Raw genomic sequence first — 16056 nt, forward strand, 5'->3', positions numbered from 1 at the left:
TGTAGAAGAATACAGGATGATTTAGAATTTCTATTTGGTGTGATGAATGGCAGCTCATTATAAATGTAAAAAAAATGTAAATTAATGCAGATGAATGAGAAAAACAATCCTGAAATTTTCATATGCAGTATTAGTGGCATCCTGCTTGTCACAGTCAGGTCAATTAATTATCTAGTTGTAACACTGCAAAATGATATGAAATGGAACAATCACTTAAGGATGGTAGCAGGGAAGGAAAATTGTCAATTTTGGTTTATTGGGAAAAGTTTAGGAAAGTGTAACTCATCTATAAAGGAGATCATGTATAGAAGACTAGTGTGATCCATCCATTATTACTGCCCAAGTGTCTGGGATCATTAACAGTGAAGACATCCGAGCAATTCCAGGGCATGCTGCTCGACTGATTAGCAATAGTTTCGACCAACATGTGTGTACTAAGGAAATGTTTTGTAAAATCATATAGGAATCTCTGGAGGGAGATGGGTGTTCTTTTCATGAAACACTATTGAGAAAATTCAGAGAACCAGTGTTTGCAGCAAACTACAGAAGAATATATTTCCACCAATGTATATTTTGCATATGGACTGCAAAGACAAGATAAGAGAAATTAGGGCTCATATTGATACATTTGGATAGACTTCTTTCCCTAACTTCATTTATGAGTGGAACTGGAAAGGAAATGTCTAGTAATTGCAAAAGGTACCCCTCTACCATGCGCATATAGTATGGTGGCTTGCAGGTATGTATGTAGATGTAACTTATTTTAGAATAAAGAGAATAAAATTATGTTCAATATTGTATTATTTTTGTTCCAGACTGCAAAGGAACTGTCTTCTGATGACTATACAATCTCAGGTATGTAAATTAAATTAGCAATACTGTTTCTAGACCAAGCAACCGGAAAACAAATATTTCAGTGTCACATATTTGCCATTCCTCTCATTCATTTCTTCACTAGTTGTTACTGTTGTATTGCTTTGTGTTAGCCTCTTATCTTTTGTCAGTATATTTGTGTATTTATTTTTGGTACTCTGCCCTTTATAATGTAAGACCATATGGCGTTTCTCTTTCCTCAACATTTTTCCCTCTCCTGAAATTTCCTTAGCCAAAAATTATTCATATTAATTAGATTTTATTAATATCATGATCCAATAAATCTTGATGGTTTCTGTTTAGCTGGTTATTACCATCTGATTATTATGTCACAAGTATGTTCACAATGAAGCATTATTACCAAGAGCCTTATAAAAAAATTAAAGAAAAGAAAATAGAAGTGCAAAACTGTATATCAAGTGATAAAATTTCTGGAGAAGAAAAACTGAAAAATAGATAAAATAAATACAAACTTGTTAAGGTCAACAACTAAAAAATATATGACCAGTGAAATTGAGCACCACCCTGAAAGACATTTTCATAAATGATTTTAGTGTGGTGTTAAACAGAGGAAAAAAATACAGAAATGGTCAGGGTCACTGAAAGAAATTGTTAAAGGTGGATGGAGATAGGAAAAAAGAGAGATGCAGTAGCTGAGTAATCACTAACATAAACTTTATCTTGCTATGATATGGGGAGAAGTATATGTTGGAGAAATGTCTACCATTACAGATATAAAGAGCTATTGTTTCACATGTCATATACCGCCAAGATATGAAAATTGTTGAGAGCTGTCAGATTCCAGCCACACTAGTACTGCATTTTTGATTGTTTAATGTAATCAAGCAAGTCCAAAGGCATATGGCCAGTTAAGCTCATAAATTGTCAACAAAAGTAGTATGCTTATAGAGTAGAATGATATTCTTTTGAATGGTAACAATTTTTATATTCCTGCCAGCTGTCTGTGACCTGTGTCATGCTATTAGTCTTAAATCTAGCTGAATTACTGCATTTGAGAGTTTGAATTGTGTTGATGGATCTAAATTACTCTGATCTCTATATCTGCAGGAGAATCCAAATATCACTGCAGTATGGTGATTGGTAGTAGCATTTTTCAAACTGAGTGTTCCAACCCATCGTTTATGGGGAGTGGAGCAGTTCACCTATGTCTCTGTTGAAGTGGTTATTATACAAAAGTAAGCTGATTTTGCAGAAGAGAAGTATAAATTAGATTAATTGAAAGCTACATATTCCAGAAGTAACTGCAGGGATAGATCAGGTTTATTCAGAATAGATTTTGCTGCTACACTGTCTTGTGCTGAAAATTGTTTGCCAGGGCCCCTGCAACTGTTGCAAGTGAGAACCATTCATGAAATGTGTGTAGCCACTTGCTATTCAAGCATGTTCCTAACAATGGCAAAGTCAGTTCATTGCAGTATGTCACTTATTATTTCACTCCATGTATTGTCTGCTGTACACAAGCTTACTATTATTTTACACATTCACATCAGATCTGTTGTTTTAACTGTTCTCGCTACCTCATGATGATTTTGGCTTTTCTTGAACTTTGTTGAAGTATGAGATTCAAACTTTGGTGTTTCCCACACTTTCTTTAAAGTATGAAATTTGAATTTGGTGGTAGCTCTGCTACTAAGCATGAAGGAAAATTGAACCTAGGGAAATTAAAATGACTTAGCATTAAGGGCATACTGCTACCTTTAAAGAGAGTTTTTCTTTTACAACAGCAAACAGAGGAGACAAATGGTTTAACAGGAATGAAACTAAATTAAGAGTGGAGAAACATTGATACGGTCTCCCACAAGGCTTGTGCTTGGTCTGGTTATGTTCTTTTACCTTACTTGGAACAGTCAAGGACTCTTGAAAAACTATGATGTTTGCTGATGATACAAGGATGCTGATAAAGGACTAACAGTCAAATCAGATATAACTGGAGAATAATTAACCTGGTTTGCAACTTGGCAATTCTTAACAAATCAAAATGATTTACATGTGCCAAAAGTAGAAATAAGCAGCACACACTGAATCAGGCTCCATGTGTGTAATTCCCAGATGTCTAGATGTATAATATACTGATGTGGCACCAGCACATAGAGCTTATATTCAGTCATGTGCTCTACCTCCAAGTCAATATTAGCATAGGGTATTAAATTCCTCCCTCCTTTAACTGGCACATTAGGCTTCCAGGACCAGAAGCATGTGCAAGAGTGACATCATCCATTACCTCCTGCATAATGACGTCAAAGGTGAGACCAACTGATTGCGGTGTAGGTGCGCAGTATGGACCTTGCTGCTCGAGTTACTACTTGGGCCTACATCCAGAGGATTGGCTGCTTTGAGGAGCTGGGTCATTGGGAAGGGTTCGTCCATCTCAACTGACATCCGTCATCATTTTGCTAGTCCTTCTGCAAGTCACTATGGCTAGCAGTAGGCTGGTGTGGCATCGGTGTTATAGTGACTGGAAGTGACCGCAGGGTGCACCTAGGTCCTTGGACAGGGCTATGGTGTCCCCGGCACCCTTTTTGTGTCCACTGTGACTGTCTGAGGAGGGTTCACCACTGTCTATGATGTACATCATTGTTACAGTTGTTTCCTGTGGCACACCAACCACTCCCATTGCACCACAACTACGAAAAGCTCATGGCCCCTGTGACCAGTCACAGTGCCTTGAATCAGCCCCAGGACTCTCTCAGAGTTGTGAGCCCAGACTTGGAAGTACATGTGATGGTAATTTAAATGTGGGAAGGGGTTCTGGTTTCACAGTATAGGCAGTAATTTACTTGATCTATTCCCATGCTGAATTTTGGCTGTGCTACAGTACTTGATGAGGCTGGATCTGTAGTGTCCTCACACAATATAGTATAATAGCTTTCTTCATTTGCGTTTTAAATGTTCTTACCATCAGGTCTGTTGTGACAGTGCAACGAGATTTAAAAGTGCCGCTACATCAGTACGCGAACACGGTGATAGAGGCGCTCCGCAGCTCGGCCGAGTGCGGGAGCGCCACCTGGCTGTGAACGGCGCCGGCCGCATGTCACGGCACGGCAGTTGAGTGACAGATACGGAGTTGGTAGCATGTAACCCGCTATTGTTTCTACGTTTGTATATCCACACAATTTATTAGTGATTAAAGGTTATAACACTTTTTGGCGACGAGGTCGGATATTTTTTTTCCTGCGTTGTGGAATTGTGTGTTCGTGTCAGGGCAGACATGGAACAGCTTCTGCAAGTGCTCATTGAACAACAAACACAGCTGACGGCTGCTATTCAGGCGTTGTCGACGTCGCTTACTCATCGTCTGTCTTCCTCTTCTCCGCCTCTGTTCCCTCCTTACGACGAGGCCGCTGAAGACTGGGAGGATTATGAGAAGCGTTTGCGGCAACACTTCTTGGCTTTCGGCGTTGTCGACGCTCCTATGTGTAAGTCGTTATTTCTATCTTGGATTTCCCCACGGATCTATCAGCTGCTATCTCAGTTAGCCCCTCTGCAGGAACCTGCCTCTTGTCCTTCCAAGAAATGTGTGACTTATTGTCTAACTATTACCGAAAAAACACCAACGTTGTTGCCGCCCGCGTGGCGTTCTACCGGTGTCGTAAACAGCCCCATCAATCTTACCGGGCTTGGGCGGCGGAACTACACGGTCTGAGTAGGAAATGTCAGTTTGTCACGGACACTCATCATGAGTCTTATGCTGATTCAATGGCTCGGGACGCTATTCTATGGCTTGCTCCTGATAAAGAAGTTCGGCAACATGCCTTACAACTGCCAAACGCGTCGTTGTCAGAAGTTCTCAGCATCGCTCAATCTTTTGAAGTGTCACACGCTGCTGGTGCGCAAATAGACACGTGGTGTGATGTAGGCATTGTACAGACCACTTCCGACGCGGACAATTTGCCTGTTTCACAGGGGAACAATGATGTGGTGGTGGTTCACTCTAGTCAACAACGTCGCGTTGGGCCGCCATGCTCGCAGCGAAAACAGCAACCACAGAAGCAGGTTCATTCCGCACTTCCTTCTTGTCCACGTTGTTTCGTACAGCATGACAGGGCCGCGTGTCCAAAATGTTGGGCCACGTGTAATTCATGTAGGAAAAAAGGCCACATTGCCTCTGTGTGTCAGTCCCCTAAAGTTCCTGTCGACGAGGATGAGGCATCGGACATGGATGTTAACTGTGTGCTTTCTCAAACAAATAAGTTGTTTGTTACTGTTCGTGTTCTGGATAAAGACATTCACGTGCAAGTGGACACTGGCTCTGCAGTAACTCTCATTAATTCTCGCACGTATTTGGAGTTGGGCTCCCCTCCCTTGTCTCCAGTTACGGGAAATCTGTGAACTTATAATAAGCAGAAAATTCCTATCGTTGGCCAGTTTGATGCTTCCACTGCCTACAAGTCTGTTGTTCAGCCCCTCACGTTTTATGTGATGGATCATGCGGGCACTGAAAACCTGTTCGGTTATGATGCTTTCCAGTTGTTCGGGTTCTCCATTGATGATGATGTGCACCTCATATCTGAGGATATTCCATATCAACAGCTAGATGGATTGTGTTCTGAATTCTCGTCCGTGTTCTCTGCTGGTCTGGGTCGTGCCAAGGATTTTGAAGCCCACATTACTCTTAAACCTACAGCTCGCCCTAAGTTTTTCCGGGCACGCCCTATTCCAATGGCGTTGCGTGCACCTGTCAAGGCTGAGTTAGACAGGTTAACAGCTTCAGGGATTCTCCTTCCTGTTACCTCCAGCGAATGGGCATCGCCAATCGTGGTGGTTTCTAAACCAAACAGGAGTCTGCCATTGTGTGGTGATTTTAAAGCCACTGTCAACGCTCAGAGCCTCATTGACACTTATTCTCTTCCCCGTCCTGAGGAGTTATTTACCAAGCTCGCTGGTGGCCAGTTCTTTTCCAAACTTGACTTATCGGAGGCGTACCATCAGTTGCCGTTGGATGCGTCTTTCAAGGAATTTCTCGTCATCAACACTCGTTGTCGGTTGTATCAGTACCAGCGGTTACCATCTGGCGTCACTAGCGTGCCGGCCATTTTTCAGCGGTTTTTGTAACAGCTCACGGCTTCCATTCCCGGCTGCATCAACTACCTGGATGACATTGTTGTCGCAGGGGCCTCCACTGAGGAGCACCTTCACAATTTGCGTTCACTGTTTCGGGTTCTGCGTTTGGCTGGGTTGAAGTGCAATCTGGACAAGTCACAGTTCTTCCACCCTCCATTGTGTATCTTGGTTTCCACTTGTCCCGTGAGGGTATACGTCCTATACGACAGCACGTTGTGGCCATTACCGCTCTACCCCAGCTGTCTACAGTCAAAGAACTTCAGGCGTTTCTAGGCAAGATTGCTTATTATCACAAATTTATTCCATCCGCGGTGGCGGTGGCTCATCCTCTGCATCAGCTGTTACGCAAAAACGTTCCTTTCTGTTGGCCCGACGAGTGTGAGCAGGCTTTTGTCCGCCTGAAGGCTCATTTGCAGTCGGCGCCTTGTCTTGCCACATTCCATCCGGGTCAACACTTGGTTCTGGCGACTGACGCATCACAGTATGGCCTAGGGGCTGTTCTCGCCCATCGGTATGAGGATGGGTCGGAACGACCCATCACCTACGCTTCCAAGATCCTCAATGATGCCCAACGGCGTTATTCTCAAATCGAAAAGGAGGCGCTCGCTATCATTTATGCTCTAAAAAAGTTCAGCGTTTTTTTGTATGGTTCTAAGTTTCACCTCATCACCGACCACAAGCCGCTGGTCTCTCTGTTCAGCCCCTCGGTGTTGCTTCCAGATAAGGCAGCTCACCGCCTGCAACGTTGGGCCTTATACTTGTCTCGTTTTCACTATGAGATTCACTATCGCCCCACGGCCCAGCACGCCAACGCTGACGCATTTGCCGATGGGCTCCAACCCGGTTTTCGATCGAGATGAACTACTCTGTTTCCACATTGATGAGGAAGAACGCCGTGCGGTCGTGGGTTTTCCACTTACAGGTTCGCAGGTCGCGTTGGCTACTGCATGGGATCCGGTCCTGCGTCAGGTGATCGGTTTTGTTCAACGGGGTTGGCCGGACAGGACCAAGGGCCGGGCATCGGATCCCCTTCGCAACTACCATGCCTTGCACCTTTGTCTGTCTGTTTGTGAGGGTGTTGTTCTTCTGGCCACGGATGGCGCATCTCCATGGGTCGTGGTGCCAGCCTCTCTTCGCAAAGATGTTCTCAAACTATTGCATGAAGGCCATTGGGGGATTTCTCGGACTAAGTCCCTGGCCCGCAGGCACATTTATTGGCTCGGTATTGATTTGGACATCACCCACATGGTCGCTGCGTGTGGTCAGTGTGCTCAACAACTGGCTGCACCCCATACAATGCCCTCTCCATGGCCTGATCCGGTGCAGCAATGGGAACGGGTGCACGCTGACTTTGCCGGCCCCTTCCTTGGTACTTATTGGCTACTGTTGATTGACGCCTTCTCGAAGTTTCTGTTTGTTGTTCGATGTCCGTCGCCCACCACTGCAGCGACGACGCTGGCTTTGTCCAAAATCTTTGCGCTAGAAGGTCTTCCATCCACGATTGTCACGGAGAATGGTGATCGCAACCCTGCTGAACTCTTGCATGGCCGCCAACCGCGCACTCTACTTCACCTGCTTCACCCTGTCAGGCCTTGTACTGTGTACGCTAGTGCGGGAAAATACTCGGTGGGCACCGACGTGTGGGCACGAGGGTATGGATCTCGCCCTAAATGGATTCCAGGGGTGGTCCAGGCTCTTCGCGGCCACCGGCTTTGTGAAATACATACGGATGACGGCATGGTTGTTCGCCATTACGACCAGATGCGCCCACGAGTGGTGGCCACGCCGGTGCCACCGCCCCTTCTTTCGCCTCCACCAGCCCGAGAAGCAAGTCCTGTCGCTGCTGCCGATCTTCCGTGCGTGTTGCTGCAGCCGGCGTCGCTACCGCTTCCGAGTACGCCGGAACCGTCCCCAGTTGCGACACTGCCTTCTCCGGGACCCATCTCACTGGAGCACACCCCCAGGTCCACGACACCTATGGATGCTGCTCCAGAGTTTTCACCCATCATCTCATCCAGGAGGCACGTTCCATGCGCAAGCTTCCGTCCTGGACATTTTCGACCATTCTCTCGTGTTTCTCCGCGGGATCTTCTCGGGGCCTCCCAAGAGGCCATGGATGTCTCCGCACTGTCCGTGTCTCCGAGGAAGTGAGTATTTTTTTTCAAGGGGGGAAAAGTGTTGTGACAGTGCCACGAGATTTAAAAGTGCCGCTACGTCAGTACGCGAACACGGCGATAGAGGCGCTCCGCAGCTCGGCCGAGCGTGGGAGCGCCACCTGGCTATGAACGGCGCCGGCCGCATGTCACGGCACAGCAGTTGAGTGACAGATACGGAGTTGGTAGCATGTAACCCGCTATTGTTTCTACATTTGTATATCCACGCAATTTATTCGTGATTAAAGGTTATAACAAGATCTGCCTCAGAATTAGATGTGGGTGAAAGGGACAATGCTCTATGCCATTGTGCTGGCAGAACTGTTTAAAGGCTAAGCTATAAACTGGAGGCCATTATGTCACGCACAGTCATAAGTGCCCCATATTACAAAAATTATGGCCATTGTCTGGATTTGGGCTGACATTCAAAATAAAATTGTCTCAGTGTGAAATATGCGATACTTTGGTGGATCACCCAATACACATACATTTTTTTTATTAATAGCTTGTCTTTTTGGAATTTTAGGCATTTTCATACAGTTCTGATTAGACAGTTGACTTTTTTGGTCATTAATTAAAAGATTTTGCTTCCTTTTGTACTTAGTTAATAATGTCAGATAAAAATATTCAATACTGGGACACACTATTATTTACGTAATACAAATTCTAAAATTTTACAGAAATTTGTCTTTTTCTAACTAGAATTGATTAGAAATATACCTCCATCTTAAATTATTGTGTTTGTGTATATAGGGTAAGCATTAAAGCCTGTAAAAATAGTTCAAAAATTATTGTGTTAAATTTAGCAAATGCTATAGAAGAGAAAAATATTTGTGGCACGTAGGTCAGTAAAATTAATCTTCATAAAGTAATGAATTAAGATGAAAATTTTAAATAATTTATGACAAGAAAGCTCTTATGAAACTGTCTGTATGCAATATAATCAATTATGATGATATTGTAATAAATAAATGTTTAATAGGAATTGTTGGGAAAATATAAATATGTCAGTGACAGAAGCAATGGAAAAATTATTAGTCAGTTTTTGATTGTTGGCTTGGACTTTCTTACTTGGGAATGAAAGGGTGAAAACTGAGTATTTTCAACTGGCACAATCAACAAAAGTATGGGTATTTAGTATCATTTCATTTTACGAAGACTCTCACCACCAAAGCAAAATATCGAAGTGTATTCCTTAAATTGCCTCCTTCATCATTGGCATGTGCTGTTAAAAATGTTGTTTTGTACCATTATATTTAGCCACTAAATTATTAACATATAATTATTAATTGTGAAAGATACTTAGATAGGGTAGTGACGTTAGATGCTGAAGTGCTGTATAGATGTGATGCTGCATATGAAAAATTGCAGAGCACATTGATCATGAGCAACCACATTTCTGTTTGAACAGGGTCCATAAAATCTATGTTAATTCTCATCCACAGTTGCTCAGATATAGGTCAAGGTGAGAAATATTGCTCCAGTAGTGAGTGATTTTGGGCACAAGCATGACAAGACTGGATAGCATGCTCTACTGCTACATTGATTCTGGCCCAGTACACACATTAACATTCAAATGTCTTGAAATCCTCCAATATGATATGTGAAGCAAAAAGGGGCTGTGGTGGAAAAGTGACAAAGTATGTGCAGAATGATGAATTGGATCTTTCCTTCTTCCATCATCATTAGTATGATGTGGTCTATAGTATAAAGTTGATGGTGTAAGTAAAAGAAAGTTCTGTAATGCAAATCAGAGGTGATCTGGCTACTACTGCTGTATCAACATTACTTGGCAGCAGGGTTTTCCAAACTATGTTCTGTGGAATACTGGTATTCCACAGGAAGTGCTCTGTGAAAAACTATTAATAACATGGCATTTTTTCCAACATTTTGATGACACTAATTTAATGGTGTTTATTTCGTAACCAGCAGTTGCTGGCACTACGAAAGTCGAGTACACATGATTACCGATAATGTCACATATATCTTCCAGTTTATATCCTTTATGAAAATAGCTTATACAATGCTGCCACCATTAACTTGGTCCCTTCCTCTTATTAATGGTGGTCTGTAGAACTTGGAAGGTATCATTGTTGGAACAATGCCAACCTATGCGTTCTAACGGTGTTGTTACACACTGTTAGCCTAAATTTTAAATAGGTGTTCAAAAGTCATCTCTCTTCCACTTATTGAGTACCTGGGTTATGAGAGCCTCCATATAATTCACTTCATAGCCATTACTACAAATAAGCACCACATTTCAACATGAACATCTCTGTAATGCGCTTTCATTAAATCCATCTGATCTGTATGGCGTGATTGAGTTGTCGGCTCAGAATGTATATGGAGGGAAGTAATTTCACCACAGCTCCAACCCACTCAACAACCGTGAGCATTGTGGTTTTCTTTCTCTGTCTCCAGCATTCTGTGCAGCAAAAGACTAGTTATCATGGTAGCACAATACTGTTGACTGTGTTGCTGTTTCATTCTTCATAAATCTGAGTAAAATGCATCAGTAAAATACTTGTTGAGTGTTCATCATACAGACATCTGAAGTCTGGAGGAATATAATGTGTTAATGTGTAGGAATAATATGTAATACACATATAAGTATGTGTTATTTTATCAAATTCCTGTAACTGCATTGCTAAGCCAAGCTTCAATGCCCTGCTTCTGATCAGTACTCGTGAAAGGAGTGGGCTGAGAAACTCACCTGAACTGAAATAAATTAACATTGGTGTGACAGTGTTAATTTTTCTTTGATGTTTTATTTCTCTCTTATAAGTGGGGTAGGATGGGTAGCAGACATGTATGTTCACTATATACATTTTTGCATTAAGTCATATGTGCCATTAGCAGACACTTCCTATTTTTTGATCATGCCTGTTACAACGAAGACATGAGATAGTATTTGGGTACAGTAGACTTTGCTTCACTAGGTGTAACTAGTTGCCTGTAGAATTATAATACAACATTCCAAGATCCCTCTGAATAAAAGCTATTAAATAATGAAAATTTACTGTTGGTAGGTCTGTTAGTGCAGAGACACACAACAGAACATCTTCCATTCTCCACTACTGATTAATCTCCATTTGCTTGTAACTGTACTGTAGAAGTCAGAGAAATTCATGCTCATATTTTAGAACCAGGTTTGACAACTTGGATTATATTCACCTATACTCAGATTTAGTACAATATTCAGTGCTATGAAGTGGCTTTCTGACTTTTGTTAAATAATGTAACTGGGACTAAAATTTGCACCAAGAGGGCGAAACTCATGAATTTTGTAAACAAAAGTGAATTATGAGTAACTGGAGCCAGAAAAAAAATAAAGCTACAAATTATTTACTTAAATTCTATGTGCAACCTACTGAACAATTTATAGTTTGGAGTAAGACTAAGTAAATAACACATTTATATATAGTATTTTATCATTGTTCTTTGCTGAGCTTCAGACAGTGAGCATAACTGGATAAATTCTTCAAGATGAAGCAAGCAAGTGGAAAAATGGATCAACTGATCCACATCTTGGTTCTCCACAACCTGGTTCACACTGAACATTTGTATAAAACTCTGATTAAATAATGGATTGTTTCCTGTTTTCTTCCCTAAATTCAGTATGTTAAGGGATACACAACACAATCTATTACTTTCTTTAGCATGTTGCAAGATATGTCACATATATCTACACTGTCTGGAGGTTTTGGCCGTTTTACTGTTCTTAGTCTCTTAGAATAGTAAAACATCTACAAACATCAAACAGTGTAGATATATATGACACATCTTTTAACATATTAAAGAAAGTAATAGATTGTATTGTGTATCCCTTAACATGTTGTATAAAAAAGTGCATTGCTGAGGGATATTTTCCTGATGAGCTACAAGTGTCTAGTTCCAGTACACAAAAAAGGAGATACTGACTCACCTTCAAGTTACAGGCCAATTTATTTTGTCCTGGCTTTTTCTGAAGTACTGGAATGTGTAATTTTTCAACAATTATATGTTTACTTTGAAAATCTAGGAATAATTAGTGAATCACAGTACAGTTTTAGGAAAAATTTGTCAAATAGTTTATACTATAGACTCTGTAGTCAAATACATACATCAAGCATTTGAGGATACAGGCTTTTCTCAAGCCACTTTTTGTTATCTAAGTAAAGCTTCTGACTGTGTAGAGCACACACCACTTCTGTAAAACTGAATTCTATGGCACTGAAGGTAAAACCCTTAAACTATTAGGTCTACAACATTGCTTCCGCCATTTTGTTATAGATGGCAGTAGCGGCAAGTGGGGTCCAGGTGGTTGGTCATAGGTGTAACACAATAAGCTTAGGCATCTGTAAAGATAATGCCATAAAAATATTGGTTGATTTGTGATTGCATCATAAGGTTATACTCGATTAAGTACATCAACTTACGTACCCATTTCTTGCCATTTGCAGGAAGTTTTAATTTTCTGCTTTAATATGAAGAAATCTGTGACTGTGGCTCTTAAAATGCTGGGTAGGACCAATGGTGAGGGAACTAGTAGTGAAAGAACATGCAGAGAATGTTTTCAATGCCTTAAGAATGGTGATTTTGATGTCGAAGACTGGCACGTTGGAGGAAGACAGAATGTTTTCATAGCTACTGAAACAGACGAAGACAGTCACATGACATCATTATCGAAAGCAAATGATGTGTTCATGCCCAGCACTGAAACACACATGGCCACAATACAGCAAAAGACATGAAAGGTAATTTTCCAGCAGGTCAGTGCTCGGCCCCATGTTGCAAAACCTGTCAAAATATACATGGAAAAGTTGAAATGAGAAGTCCTATCCTTGCCTCTCTCTGACTACCACCTTTTTTGATCAGTATTAAACAGTCTGGCTGTTCAGCACTTCCGATCATATGAGCAAGTGCAAAATTGAATTTATTCATGGATCCCTGCAGAAGACGCCCAGTTCTTCTGCCACGGGATTCATATGCTATCCAAAAGATGAGAGAATGTAGTGGCCAGCGATGGGCAGTACTATGAATCATAATTTTTTTTGTAAGTTTTTCACAATAAAGCCCCGAACTTTGAGAAAAAATTGTGGAAGCAAAATTGTAGAGCTAGTGTTTGTGTGTTTTTTGTTGTCTCTATCAACATACCAACACTTTCTCATTTGGTAAGTTACAGCACTTTTGTTTTTTTTTATACATTATCCCAAAGGATAGACATGTTACACCTCACCCCCAGACCACTGACAAATTTAATCAGATATTCTTCCTACTATGCTTTACATGTACAATAAATAAATTTTATTATTTGATATCCTTCCTAGTCTTGCAGTTTTAACCCAGATGAGACTGAATTAATTTCTTGTAAAGAATTGTGTATTTCTTACAGAAATGTGTTACACGGGGATCATGTAACTGTCAAAAGTTGTTTCATGCTTAAAGACTAATTATTGTATGATTAACAGGGTGTTATGTATGTAGGATGTCAGTTATATAAGTGTAAGTTTACCACAGATTATAATTATGTTGTTTGTGACAAACACAGTGAAATTTATGATGTGTGAAAGTTGATTGCAGTTGACAGTAGATCAAATGCATGTTTAAACAGTCACTTTGTAGGACAGGTCATGAAACGCTTTACATGCCAACCAGCATTGCGTTTTACACACCTTGTCACGGTTTCTATATAGCAGGCCTGAAGTGAGTTTGTTTCTTTTGGCTTTGGGCATTTATTTCCAGGATGGAAGTTACAATATGGCGACGAAATTCGATATGATACAGTTTCCCATTACCTTCATGTCTTTGAAATTGCCATGAATTTTGTTCAACTGCATCAATGCAATGCACTATCAAGTTGAAGTACCATTTTTTCCCTCTGATGGATGTCCTGCAGTGGTTTATGTTTCGATTATCCCAATCAACTCCACCCATGTTTCAGTTTAAAGATGCATAATTTGAAGTTGTTTGCTAGCTATGCTTTACTTTTCACTCTGACAAAATCATTAATGTGCATAGTAGCTTTACAGGTGTAGAGTTCAAAGCTTTTGTCACCACACTATTGTCATTCCGTCTTGCAGCTGCCATGTTGCTAGACATGTCACTTCTGAAATCAGTGGTTTTCCTCCGGGATTTCTTCTACATCTACATCTACATCCATACTCCACAAGCCACCTGACGGTGTGTGGCGGAGGGTACTTTGAGTACCTCTATCGGTTCTCCCTTCTATTCCAGTCTCGTATTGTTCGTGGAAAGAAAGATTGTCAGTATGCCTCTGTGTGGGCTCTAATCTCTCTGATTTTATCCTCATGGTCTCTTCGTGAGATATACTTAGGAGAGAGCAATATACTGCTCGACTCCTCAGTGAAGGTACTTTCTCGAAACTTCAACAAAAGCCCGTACCGAGCTACTGAGCATCTCTCCTACAGAGTCTTCCACTGGAGTTTATCTATCATCTCCATAACGCTTTTGTGATTGCTAAATGATCCTGTAATGAAGTGCGCTGCTCTCCGTTGGATCTTCTCTATCTCTTCTATCAACCCTACCTGGTACGGATCCCACACTGCTGAGCAATATTCAAGCAGTGGGCGAACAAGTGTACTGTAACCTACTTCCTTTGTTTTTGGATTGCATTTCCTTAGGATCCTTCCAACGAATCTCAGTCTGGCATCTGCTTTACCGACGATCAACTTTATATGATTATTCCATTTTAAATCACTCCTAATGCCTGCTCCCAGATAATTTATGGAATTAACTGCTTCCAGTTGCTGACCCACTATATTGTAGCTAAATGATAAGGGATCTTTCTTTCTATGTAATCGCAGCACATTACACTTGTCTACATTGAGATTCAATTGCCATTCCCTGCACCATGTGTCAATTCGCTGCAGATCCTCCTGCATTTCAGTACAATTTTCCATTGTTACAACCTCTCAATATACTACAGCAAAAAGCCTCAGTGAACTTCCGATGTTATCCACAAGGTCATTTATGTATATTGTGAATAGCAACGGTCCTATGACACTCCCCTGTGGCAGACCTGAAATCACTCTTACTTCCATTGAGAATGACATGCTGCATTCTGTTATCTAGGAACTCTTCAATCCAATCACACAATAGGTCTGATAGTCCATATGCTTGTACTTTGTTCATTAAACGACTGTGGGGAAATGTATCAAACGCCTTGCGGAAGTCAAGAAACATGGCATCTACCTGGGAAGCCGTGTCTATGGCTCTCTTGAGTCTCGTGGATGAGTAGCACGAGCTGGGTTTCACACGATCGTCCTTTTCAAAACCCATGCTGATTCCTACAGAGTAGATTTCTAGTCTCAAGAAAAGTCATTATACTCTAACATAATATGTGTTCCAAAATTCTACAACTGATCGACGTTAGAGATATAGGTCTATAGTTCTGCACATCTATTCGACATCCCTTCTTGAAAACGGGAATGAACTGTGCCCTTTTCCAATCCTTTGGAACGCTACGCTCTTCTAGAGACCTACGGTACACCGCTGCAAGAAGGCGGCAAGTTCCTTCGCGTACTCTGTGTAAAATCAAACTGGTATCCCATCAGGTACAACGGCCTTTCCTCTTTTGAGTGATTTTAATTGTTTTTCTATCCCTCTGTCATCTATTTTGATATCTACCATTTTGTCATCTGTGCGACAATCTAGAGAAGGAACTACAGTTCAGTCTTCCTCTGTGGAACAGCTTTGGAAAAAGACATTTAGTATTTCAACCTTTGGTCTGTCATCTTCTGTTTCAGTACCATTTTGGTCACAGAGTGTCTGGACATTTTGTTTTGATCCAACTACCGCTTTGACATAAGACCAAAATTTCTTACGATTTTCTGCCAAGTCAGTACATAGAACTTTACTTTCAAGTATCTTCTTACTGTCCAGTAGGGGAGTATGGGGCAATCTGAAGATTGACACTTTTTCCTAAGCTCAAGTGTTTGTAGTTCTC

At 41.3% G+C, this 16056-nt stretch overlaps 1 protein-coding gene across 1 annotated transcript in view; it reads left to right on the forward strand.

Moving 5' to 3' along the window:
• Window positions 1-16056, forward strand: part of LOC126237153 (uncharacterized) — a 219466-nt gene that overhangs the window by 16660 nt on the left and 186750 nt on the right. The window contains exon 2 of the mRNA XM_049946999.1: window positions 816-855. Within this exon, the coding sequence (XP_049802956.1) occupies window positions 816-855 (40 nt within the window). The remainder of the gene's footprint in view (window positions 1-815; window positions 856-16056) is intronic.

The sequence above is a fragment of the Schistocerca nitens genome, chromosome 2 (genome assembly GCF_023898315.1).
Source record: "Schistocerca nitens isolate TAMUIC-IGC-003100 chromosome 2, iqSchNite1.1, whole genome shotgun sequence".
Taxonomy (NCBI): Eukaryota; Metazoa; Arthropoda; class Insecta; order Orthoptera; family Acrididae; genus Schistocerca; species Schistocerca nitens.